The sequence below is a fragment of the Pseudonaja textilis genome, chromosome 3, assembly GCF_049901715.1.
Source record: "Pseudonaja textilis isolate UNSWEBS1 chromosome 3, rPseTex1.2, whole genome shotgun sequence".
Taxonomy (NCBI): domain Eukaryota; kingdom Metazoa; phylum Chordata; class Lepidosauria; order Squamata; family Elapidae; genus Pseudonaja; species Pseudonaja textilis.
In genome coordinates, this window is record NC_141992.1 from 106,660,879 (window position 1) to 106,672,974 (window position 12,096).

General features: G+C 40.1%; 1 protein-coding gene across 3 annotated transcripts in view; it reads left to right on the forward strand.

Moving 5' to 3' along the window:
* Nucleotides 1-12,096, forward strand: part of ALOX5 (arachidonate 5-lipoxygenase) — a 220,152-nt gene that overhangs the window by 35,950 nt on the left and 172,106 nt on the right. For all 3 annotated transcript variants that reach the window (XM_026718714.2, XM_087930534.1, XM_087930533.1), the window contains exons 4-5: nt 4,137-4,259; nt 7,979-8,085. In XM_026718714.2, coding sequence (XP_026574499.1) covers nt 4,137-4,259; nt 7,979-8,085 — 230 coding nt within the window. The remainder of the gene's footprint in view (nt 1-4,136; nt 4,260-7,978; nt 8,086-12,096) is intronic.

Sequence of the window (12,096 nt, forward strand, 5' to 3'; positions counted from 1 at the left end):
CCACTTGATGGTAGGGGCCCATTTATCTAGCCAAGCAAGTCCCAATATGACCGATTCTGACATTCTTGGAGTCACTATAAAGTGTATGAGTTCGCCTTTAGTTGAATTTCAGAATAATGTCAGGGTTCCAGAAATTATCCGTTCCAATCAGTAATTCCGAGACAACCATAATCTCAAAGTGCTTTGTTAAAACAGAAACTTGGCACGTCTGTGGAATTCCAAAACTAAAGTTTCCTCCCAGACTTCCCAGAAGACTCAACCTACACCCACCCCTTTTCTTTCACTTCATAAATCACGTGAACCAATCACCCTTCAGCTACAATTCTTGCTGTGTCATAGAGAATGACCTTGAAAGTTTTATATATCTATTTTGTCTACTGAAAGCTACTCAAACAACAGCAGACCCCTTCCATCCTCCGCAGCTGTGTGGCACCTTTTAATAAGGATTCCAGAGTTGAAACCACCAATAGACTACTACAACCACATGGAATCAGCACAGCACCCAAGCCAATTAAAGTTCTTCAAACATCCTAAGCCTGGGGTGTCAAACTCAAGGCCAGCGGGCCAGATCCATCCCACGAGGTGCTTAGATCTGATCAATGGGGCTGCCTGGAAACAGTGAAGACCAGCCCTCGGTGTCTCTGTCAGTGAAAACAGTTCAGGACTGCACACAGCCCTCCTGAGCTCTGTTTTTGCTGGCAGAGAGCTGCAGGATGCCATTGCAGATGAAAAAAAGGATTGCCACAGGTGCCCCAACAAGTGATGTCGAGCTGACCACACCCATCCTGGCCATAGCCCCCCAGCCACACACTCCCAGATCCCTAAGGTCAAATACAACCCTGATACCACTTTCAATGAAATAGAGTTTGGTACTCCTGTAACCAAAGGAAACCAAAAGACCCATCAACCCCAGAATAAAAAATGGGAGTCATCTACAACATAGAGAACTGTAAGAACTGTAACAACCACTATGTAGGACAAACAGACAGAAGATTAGCAGAATGCATCCACTAAGACCAACTGGCAGTCAGAAGACATGACAAAAATTATTTAATTTCACAACATATAGACAGATTTAACCATAGTTTCAATTGGGAAAAATGTGACAATCCTAGACCGAAAATTCCAGGGAATTTCTAGAAGACTGGCACTCTGACAAAGCTATTTTCCAAAGCACCTGAAGGCCAAACAAGGAATAATGAATGGAAACTGAACAAGGAGAAATTCAACCTGGAAATAAGGAGAACTTTTCTGACAGAGCAATCAACCAATGGAACATATTGCCTTCAGAAGTTGTGGGAGCTTCATCAGAAGGTTCTGTCTTAGGCCCAGTACTCTTCAATATTTTCATAAATGACTTAGATGAGGGAATAGAAGGGGAACTTACCAAATTTGCGGATGATAATAAACTGACAGGAATAGCCAGATGACAGGCTCAAGTTCCAGATGGATCTTGACAGGCTTGAACTCTGGGCCCTATCTAACAAAGTGAAGTTCAATATAGAGAAAAGTAAAGTCTTAAAACTTAGGCAAGACAACCATATAGACTGGCTGAAACTAGGCTTAATAGCAGTAACTGTGAGAGGAACATCCCAGAGTTCTAAAGGAGCTGGCAGATGTCGTCTCAGAACCACTGTACTACATCTTTCAAAGATCCTGGAGCACCAGAGAACTACTAGAGGACTGGAAAAGAACTGAAATGATTCCCTTCTTCAAAAAAAAAGGGAAGGGAAAAAAACAGACCCAGGAAACTACAAACTAATCAACCCTGGGAAGATACTGGATAATAATAATAATAATAATAATAATAATAATAATAATAATAATAATAATAATAATAATAATAATAATAATAATAATAATAATAATAATAATACAACAAAACAACAATAACAACAGTAGTAGTAATGCCCCAGATCTGCCAATATCTAGAAACAAGTAAAAGTAATAACTAGTCAGCACAGGTTTGTTAAAAACAAATTATGCCAAACCAATCTTATTTCAGTCTTCTGCATAGTGACTACATTAGTAGACCAGTGAAATACTGTGGACATAATATACTTAGACTTCAGCAAGGCATTCAATAAAATAGACCACAAACTACTTCTTGGTAAGCTAGAAAAAAGAGGGATGGATAGCCTCACCATCAGATGGATTTGTAACTGGCTGACAAACTATACTCAACAAGAAGTCCTTAATTGTACTTCATCTACATGGAGGAAAGTAAGCAGTGGGAAACCACAAGGTTCTGTCTTAGACCTAGTACTCTTCAATATGTTCATAAATGATTTAGATGAGGGAACAGAAGGGGAACTTACTAAATTTGCGGATGATACTAAGCTGGCAGGAATAGCCAACACCAGAGGTGGGATTCTCCCTGTTTGGACCAGTTCAGGCGAACCTTTTGTTCCAACGATCAGCTGGCTCCGAACTGGTTCTTCCCGACGAGCATGTGAGCCCACCCGCCTGTCCCTGCTCTTTCCTGTGCTTTAGGTCTTTTTGTTAGAGCAGAGCTGATTTGCGCAGCAGAGCGGTTTGCCATGCCTCAGCATTAGCTTTTTTAAACGTGGAGCACGTGGATAGAGCACAGAGCGCACAGTCACTGAACCAGTTGTTATACTGGTTGAATTGCACCCCCGGCCAACACCCTACACGAAAGGCTCAAGATCCAGATGGATCTTGACAGACTTGAACACTGGGCCCTATCTAACAAAATGAAATTCAATTTAGAGAAAAGTAAAGTCCTACACTTAGGCAAGAAAAACCAAAAATACAAATACAGACTGGGTGAAACCAGGCTTAATAGCAATAACTGTGACAGGGATTTTGGAGTCTTAATGGACAACCAATTAAATATAGTATGAACCAAAAGTGTGTGTTGGCAGCCAAAAAAGCCAATGGTACCCTAAGTTGCATTAACAGAGGGATACAATCAAGATCAAGTGAGGTACTAATACCACTCTATAAAGCCTTAGTAAGACCACAGTTTAGTGTACTGCATCCAGTTTTGGTCACTACACTATAAAAACGATGTTGAGACTCTAGAAAGAGTGCAGAGAAGAGCAACCAAGATGATTAGGGACTAGAGGCTAAAACATACAATGAACGATTGCAGGAACTGGGCATGACTAGTCTGGTAAAGAGAAGGACCAAGAGAGACATGATAGCAGTATTCTAATATTTGAGAGACTGCCACATAGAGGAAGGGGTCAAGCTATTTTATAAGGCACCCAAAGGTCAGACAAGGATGGGATAATGGGTGGAAACTGCTCAAGGAGAGATTAAACCTAAAAACAAGGATAAATTTTCTGACAGAATAATCAGCCAATGGAACAACTTTCTTTCGGAAGTTTTGGGAGCTTCATCACTGGAAGCTTTCAAGAAGAGACTGGACTGATCTGTCAGAAATGATGTAGGGTCTCCTGCTTGGAGGGGGGTTGGACTAGATGACCTACAAGATCCCTTCCAATTCTGTTAATCTGTTAAATCTGCTATCAGTAGAAACATAGACATTTACAACTTCTAATATATGCAAAAGAGACAATCAACCAGCTAAAAAAAAACAAAGACTCCAGCACCTCTTCATCAGTAATCAGCACCCATATCAGCTTAGATTAACTCCAAGGTTAATCTAAGTCTTAATGGACAACAATCAAGCAAACAATTCCCCAATCAAGAAACTGCCAAAGAGCCATTAGTAAACTGCTCAACCAAAGAATCTCAAAGACCACCACCACCCATGTAGACAGGCAAGTCACAGAATATAAAATGACAGCAAACAGGACTCCTTCGTTGCACTGATGATGTCACCTAGTTTAGGGTAATGAAATATCTGCAAGAAAAACCCAAAGAGCACCAAGAACCCCTCAGTCCTGTAGTTGTTGCAATACAAAATATATTCCAACATGTATTCCAAGAAATTCGATAGCCATTCTTCTATATTATCTATATCCATCTCAGTTGCCAGTCATTTCCAAATTTTTCCTCCCCAGAGTTCTCCCAGTTGGATTTTAAAACAAAGAACTGATAACCATTTGTTTCCTTGATCTGAAATATTAATATTTTAAAATATTTTATTGTTTTAGTCCTGAAAATCACTCAAAGATTTCTGTTCAATGATTCTTATTTTTACCTAGATGGGCAGAATGGCATCCAGGTTTTCCTTTGAACATAGATGCCAAATATCATAAGGAATTGCCTCGCAACATCCAATTTGACAGTGAAAAGGGAGTTGACTTTATCTTGAATTACACCAAAGCGTGAGTATAGTAACGACTCTCATATTAGGTTGAGACCATAGTTTGGTATTGAATCGTTGAATCATAGCGCTGGAAGGGACCTCAGAGATCTTCTACTCCAACCCCCTACCCAAGGCAGGGTTCTGATACCATCCTGGACAAATGATTCTCCTATCTTTTCTTGAAAATGTCCTGCTGTGGAACACCCACAACTCTGGAAGACAAGCTGTTCCATTGAGTAATCATTGTCATTGACAGGAAACTCCTCCTTATTTCCAGTTGGATCTCTTTCTGACAAGATTCTACCCATAGCTTCTTGTTTTGCCATCAGATGCTATGGAGAGTAAATCCATCCCCTCTTTCCTGTAATAATCCTTCAGGTATTGGAAATCTGCTATTAGGTCTCCCCTAAGCTCTCTCTTTACTTTCTGCTGTTTCAGTTTTTGAGAGAGGCACCCAGCCCTGTAGGATCAGTTCCTAACAGAGCCAGCCTCATGACAAACTCCTCTGATTTTGCAACAGGTTCTATTCTCAGATCCTGTAAAGTTTTTTTTAAAGGGCGTCTCCATTTTTTATGGAGGCTCCAATTGTTTGTGCAGTTTTGGAGCCTCCTTAAAAAATGGAAGCTCCTTTAAAAAAAAACTCTACAGTATTGCTAAAACAGGGGTATCAAACTGGATTTCTTCAAGGGCCAGATCAGCATTGTAGTTCTCCATGGGCCAGGGGGGAGGGAGTGGGGGGGAGAGACGGGATAGATGCCTCCTGCAGTACCTCGCTGGCCAAAACAAGGTGCAGGAGGCTGCATGTGCTCCCCCCCCGGTGCCTCATTTTTGGCCTCCCTGGCCTCCTGTAACACTCTCCTGGCTGAAAATGGGCAGTGCAGAAGCTCCGTGAGGCCCCTGCATGGCCCTTTTTCAGCCTTGCTGGCCTCCAACAACACTTTGTCAGCCAAAAACAGGCTGTACCCCATGTACCCCGTTTTCAGCACCCACAGACTCCAGCAGCACTCTGCTAGCCAAAAACGAGCCTTGTGGGTGCCTTGCGGGGTCTCCGCGTGACCCGTTTTCGGCCAGTAGAGTACTGCAAGAGGCAGTGGAGGCTGAAAACAGGATATGGGGGGCTCACATGTGCCCCCCATAGCCCATTTTAGCTGGCAAAGGCACTGCAGCCCAGTCCTTTGATATTTCCAGGCCAGCCCTGTGGGCCAGATTTAGCACCCCAAGGGCCAGATCCAGCCCGTGGGCCTTGATACCCCTATGCTAGAATGTTGCAAAATTGGAGGAGTTTGTAATGAGACTGGCTCTGTAAGGAACTAATCTTACAGGGCGGGGTGCCTCCCTCAGAAATTGAAACAACAGAAAGGTAATGTCAGGGAATTGCACAGCCAACGTCCAAATAGAGTCAGAGACACTGACAAGAACTTGTGGTTTTATATAAATAAATATATTTACAGTAAATAAGAGAGGCAAACAGGAGCATAATCAGGTAAATCAACACAGCAGGAATGTCATCAGGCAAATCATAGCATACAGGGTGCACGGGGCAAACAGGCGGGAAACAAGGAAATAATGGAGCTCTATGCTGCATTAACATACAACATCAAGATCATGAGAAGTGATAGCATACACTACTAAGGCCATACTAGGAATATTGCATCCACCACAATATGAAAAAGATGCTGAAGCCCTAGAAAGAGTGCAGAGAAGAGCAACAAAGATAAGGTATCTGAAGGCTAAATGATACAACTGAGGGAAGGACAAGAAGCAATGGGTGGAAAATCATCAGAGGAAGATCAAGGCTGGAACTAAGAAGGAATTTTCTGATAGAACAATAAATCAGTAAAATAGCTTGCCTCGTGGAATTCTGGGTGCTCCATCATTGGAGAAAAGATTAGACAACCATTGTCCAGGATGGTATAAGGACTCCTTCCTTGGGCAAGGGGTTGGACTAGAACACCTCTAAGTTCGCTTCCAGTCCTATGATTCTATGATACTTTTGTTTCTGACCTTAATTATTCTTTGCTTCAGCTCTACCCAACATGTTGCTGCCCCTGAGATAGTACCAAAATGGAATGCAATTCTTATTGGGGGAATATTTTTTTACTTAATTAATTTAAAACATTTATATAGCTGCCCATCTTATACCCAAGTCTAGGATGCTCCTATCCTTGATTGAAATCCAAGGCTACTTGTTTAGTTTAGTTCCAGAAAAGGAAAGGAGACTGCAGATTTTACTCCGCTAGTCATAACCGACTATAGAGGGCAGCGCTTATCTCAGTTTCAAGGGCCATTGAGGCAGTGCTGTCCAAAGATATTCCCTCAATCATGTGGCCAGCATGGCATTACAGAGCGCTATTTCCTCCCTATCAAAGTGGTACCTATTTAGCTACTCGCATTTGCATGCTTTTGAACTGTTAGGTGGGCAGGATCTAGCTAAGACCAGAGCTTACTCCTTCACACAACAATCTGGTTTCATACCCCGGCTATTGGCTTTCCAGCCAACAAGCCCAGCATCTTAACTGCTGAGTCATCGCACTGTTCTGAAGTTCCAGACCTAAAGTAAAATTCATGATTCCTGTTGACTTACCTGGAAATCACAAATGGCTCTTAACATCACCATCAAAATTTTAGTTTAAGCAGAAACTTAAAAAGAGACAAAGGTTGCCTGGTTTATTTAGATTTTGAAGCTTTTACATTCTAACAATTGACAAAACTATTGACAAATGAAATTTGCAAGCAAAAATCATGATTTTTCCCATGAGGATAATCTCTAGAACATTTCAGATAGGATGAGGCATTAATGCAAGATGATCCTTACAAATTGGAGAAGATTCATTCATCCTCTTTTTTGCTGGTAGCATTTGTGAAAACTATAGAAATTGTTGCTTGCAAAAATTTTCCTGTACCTTTTGGAAAACAGGCTTCCTTTCCAAAATGGTCAGGAAAATAACACATTTTACTTTATATCTCTACTACTAGAATAATTAGTAAACTGAGTATCAGAAGATTATATTTTATTGAGGAGTCGGCCTAGGACAGTGGTGGCTAACCTTTTTGGGCTTCTGTGCCAAAAATTGTGTGCGTGCTTGCACACTCGTGCTCACGTGCCAGCACCAAGAAGGCAATGCGCATCCACGCACGCTCTCTACGCATGCGTGTGCAATACCCACTCACCCACTGACTGCCACCCCCTTACCAGCACTATGCCTCATAGCTGGTTTTCGGCGGGTTTGAGGCCTTTTTTGGCCTCCCAAAGGCTTGAGGAAGGCTTCTGCAGGCTTTGCAGGCTGAAAACTAGCCCCATTTTGTCACTTCTGGTATTTTCGTAAAATACCTTTGGGTAAGTTTGCCTGTAGCTCACGTGCTGGCACAAATGGCTGTGCGTGTCACCTGTGACACACATGCCATAGGTTTACCATCATGGGCCTAGGACATAAAACGTTTGTAAAACACTGAATTCCAGAAGAAGATAGAAATTATCTTTAGAATCATATAACATTCATTCCTTCAATTATCAACCATGACTAGCAGCAGGATAGAACCATATGCAAGGATTTTTGTCCATCTGAGTGTGGTATAAAAACATCTTTACTGTACATTCTGATTTATAACCAGATTCTGATTTCCAAAAATTACAAGCTGAAGCAAAATGATATTTTAAACAAGTAAAAATTGTGTGAGACATGGAAGAAAGTCATGTTATAACTATAACCATGCAGTATGCTGTTTTTGGGGTTTTAGAATGGAAAATCTCTATATCAATCGTTTCATGCATATGTTCCAATCCTCCTGGAGTGACTTTGCAGATTTTGAGAAGATCTTTGTCAAAATAAGTAATACAATATCTGGTGAGTTTTGATCATTGTTGATAACTTGCATTAAAAAATGAGTTATATATAGTTCAAATTTTAAGGCACTGATATTTATTATACCTTTTATTAAGGTATAATAAAATCAGTCCCAAACCTGATGCCTACAGATCTGATAAACACATTTGTCAATTTTTGTTAGCTTAATACTTAAAATCACAGAGAAACACAATTAAAAGCAACTGTAATTTATAGAAATGTATGTTTTATTTCTAAATTTGATTATTTCAAAACTTCTTATATCTGAGGGCAATTATAGAATCTTAGGTGAATGTTAGATGCAATTAATAAAGTCTATGGATATGGGAATTCACAAAATAGTTTTCATATGGATAAGCCTATTGGTAAAGTAATCATAACATATAAAAGGGCAGACAAATGTCTATAATTATATGCACATTACAAATAATTTTAATAAAACAGGATAGAGTCCTCCAGCCTACCAAATTGAAATATATAAATAAAATACTTACTGAGCCCATATTGAAATAGTTCTAATATGAGCAAACTACATATTGTGCTACAGTCTGTACCACACCTTGGATGAATGTTAGGGAGCTATTTCATTCTCATCACATATTAAAATCAGGAATATCCATAACATTGCTATATAAACAAAGTTTAATTTTATGCCAAGCATTGATAATAATCATATCTTTGTTGTCCATGATTTTGGTTCATTTATTATTTTTGACATATCAAACCAAGCCATCAGATTCTAGCTTGGTTATTGATCTTACTCTTTGGGCATGAATGGGTTTTCCAGTTGCAGAGACTTTTTAGACATGTCACTTTATTTTACACAATACTTATATTATTAAAGTAAAAAAGATCAATTACATTTTTGTAATTTATTTTCACACAGTGAAATGAACAAAACTCATTCTGCAGAATACAACAGTTGATATCATATAAACTTAAGGAATTGATGTATCTTTCACATCTTTGGTGGTGTAGCATATAATCTTACCAATTTCTGCAAAAATGATATACTGGTGAAATTCAATATTTTATTTTATAAAGCTGGAAGGTACTACCATTGTTTTATTATGGATAGAATAGAATAACAGAGTCGGAAGGGACCTAGAAGGTCTTCTAGTCCAACTTCCTGCTTAGGCAGGAAAACCTACACCACTTCAGGCAAATGGTTATCCAATCTCTTCTTAAAAACAGTGTTGGAACATTCACAGCCTCTGGAGGCAAGTTGTTTCATTAATTGTTCTGTCAGGAAATTTTTCCTTAGTTCTAGGTTGCTTTTTTCCTTGATAAGTTTCCACCTATTGGTTCTTGTCCAATCTTCAGGTGCTTTGGAGAATAGCTTGACTCACTCTTCTTTGTGGCAGCCCCCTGAAATATTGGAAGACTGCTATCATGTCACCCCTAGTCCTTCTTTCCATCAGACTAGACAGACGTACCCAGTTCCAGCAAGCGATGGGCTGGCGGTAGTGGGCAGCGGCTCAGGAGTTGGGGACCCCTGCTCTAGATGAAGGAGAGACTTAGGATCATTTTCATATGGCTGCTCCCCATGATGGGATTGTAAACAGTGGACTTCAGTGGGTTGTAAATTTTGGGAGCCAGGAGAGTTTGCTTTGTGGTGGTTCGTAGCTTTTAAAAGCGACATCAAGTTTGCTCATTTCCTTTTTTAATTGGTTTCATTGGATATAGCTTTAAATTGCTTTTGGGATATTAAGAATCTTCAGAGAGACAGGTTTTATTGCATTGGGTGATTTTCTTCAATACTAGGTGAAAGAAGTTTTGTGTAACTTTAAGAACTTAAAGAAAAGATTTTCTATTTGGAACTAAGCAGCAAAAGATTATTAGAATGTTGATTTTGGAAATTTTTAAAATCGACTAAGAAGCCAGATTGACTGGAAATAAAATTATGAAATAATTATAAGAATATTTCCCGTAGTTTGTTTAAAATCCTATTAAAATACATAAAGATTTTGAATTTAAGCATAAGAAATCTTTCCCTGGGAAAATGTTGTGGATTAGAGGAAAACATGATAAGAGACTAGTTACTAGAGGGAACCAGGAAGAACTAAACATTATAATTGAAGAAGACCCACTAATTAGAATGGAGAAAATTATTTAAACACTTGAGAATTCAAAAACATTTGTTAACAATGATAACAACAGAGTTTTTATGTAAGATTGTCTGTTATAATAAAAATGAATTTTTAAAAGTAGACAAGATATAATTAAGAAGCAGACTGTTCTGGATATGGATTTAAAATTGACAAGATACAAGAATGATTTTGACAGTTATAAATCATTTGCAAATAAAACTGGTTAATATTTTAATAGCTAAAAGGGACAAACAAAATGTCCTTGTATATTTAAATGACATTCTCACCTTCACTGAAACCCTGGAGAAGCACATCATATTGGTATGCCAGGTACTCAAAAACTCCTAGCGGCAAACCTATTTGCCAAACTATCTTAACTATGAATTCCACAAGAACAGCCTAGACTATCTAGGATACCAGGACCCAGGAAAAGTCAAAGCCATCCTAGACTGGTAACTTCCTCGAACCCATAAGTAGCTCCAAAGCTTCCTGGGGTTCGCCAATTTTTATAGACAGTTCATCCCCTTCTTTGCTGAAATTGCCCTCCCAATCACCAAACTTTTGAAAATTAAGGGTGGGAGAGTGAAACCCTGGCCAGGGTAATCCCTGAAGTGGACCCTGAAGAACCTCTTGAGTGTTTCAAATGCCTTGTGGCATTCCACCAGAAGGCATTCAAAACACTCAAGAGGCTCTTCACCAAAGAACCAATTCTTAAACACCCAGACCCTGAACACCCCTTCATTGTCCAAGTGGATACCAGGGATGTGATAGTGGCTGCAGCCCTTCTCCAAGAAAATGCCAAGGGGAAACTACAACATGTGCTTACACTTTCCGAAAGCTAACAGAGACCAAGAGAAGGTGGGCAGTATGGGAAAAGGAAGCGTATGCAGTCTGCTGGGCCCTGCTAACATGGCAACACTTCCTTGAGGGAAGCCAAGTCCTTTTTGAAGTATGGACTGACCACAAAAACCTAGAGGTGCTTAGGACCTTGTGGAAACTTTAACTTAAGCAGGTTCAGTGGGCGCAGTACTTCAACCAATTAACTTTCACTTTAAAGTAATCTGGGGGGGGAGACCTTTTGGCAGATGCCTTATCACAAATGCCACAATACAACAGCAAACATGAGGAAGTGGTCCATGCCTACCCAAAAATGGCATATGTCACCACCAGAAAAACAGGTGTAAAGGCACAGAGCCGATGAGGGGTGGGGATTTGACATGAAAGCACCAAATCAAGCTTCCAGCCAACTCATGGTGCCAGGACAACAAGCCTTTAGAGATCGACTAGCCTGGAAATGTGCTAAACTGTATGCCCCCACAATCTTCGCCTCCAAGTACTTCAAAGAAGCCATAATGCAAAACAAGCAGGACACTTTGGGTTCCTAAAAGTCTTGCATCTGTCAAAGGAGGCAATTTTGGTGTCCAAAGATGAAGAAGGACATTGAGAACTATATCAAAAGCTGTGCAACATACACTGCAATGAAAAAGCAGCCAGGAAAACCGCCAGGGCTGCTCCAACAAGGAACTGATCTGTCCCATCCATGGGAGAGTGGGGGTATGGCCATTTGGATGGTGACCAATCTTTTCTCTAAGCAAGCCCAATTTTATAGCCTGCCCCATCCTCCCATCAGCACACAAGCTGGCCAAACTATTTGTTAAGCACATCTACAGGCTGCACAGGGTATCTAAAATAATTATTTTGGACCAGGGGATCCAATTCATAGCTAAATTCTGGAGGGAATTTATTAGATCTGTTCGGTCCTCCCAGGGACTTAGCTTGGGCTTTTCATCTGAATACTAATGTGGCAGTGAAACGGACTAACGCAATGATAGAACAATATTTAAGGTGCTATGTCAATTACCAGCACACTAAATGGAAGACCTACCTTTTTCTGAGATAGCATATAACAATATCGTGCACA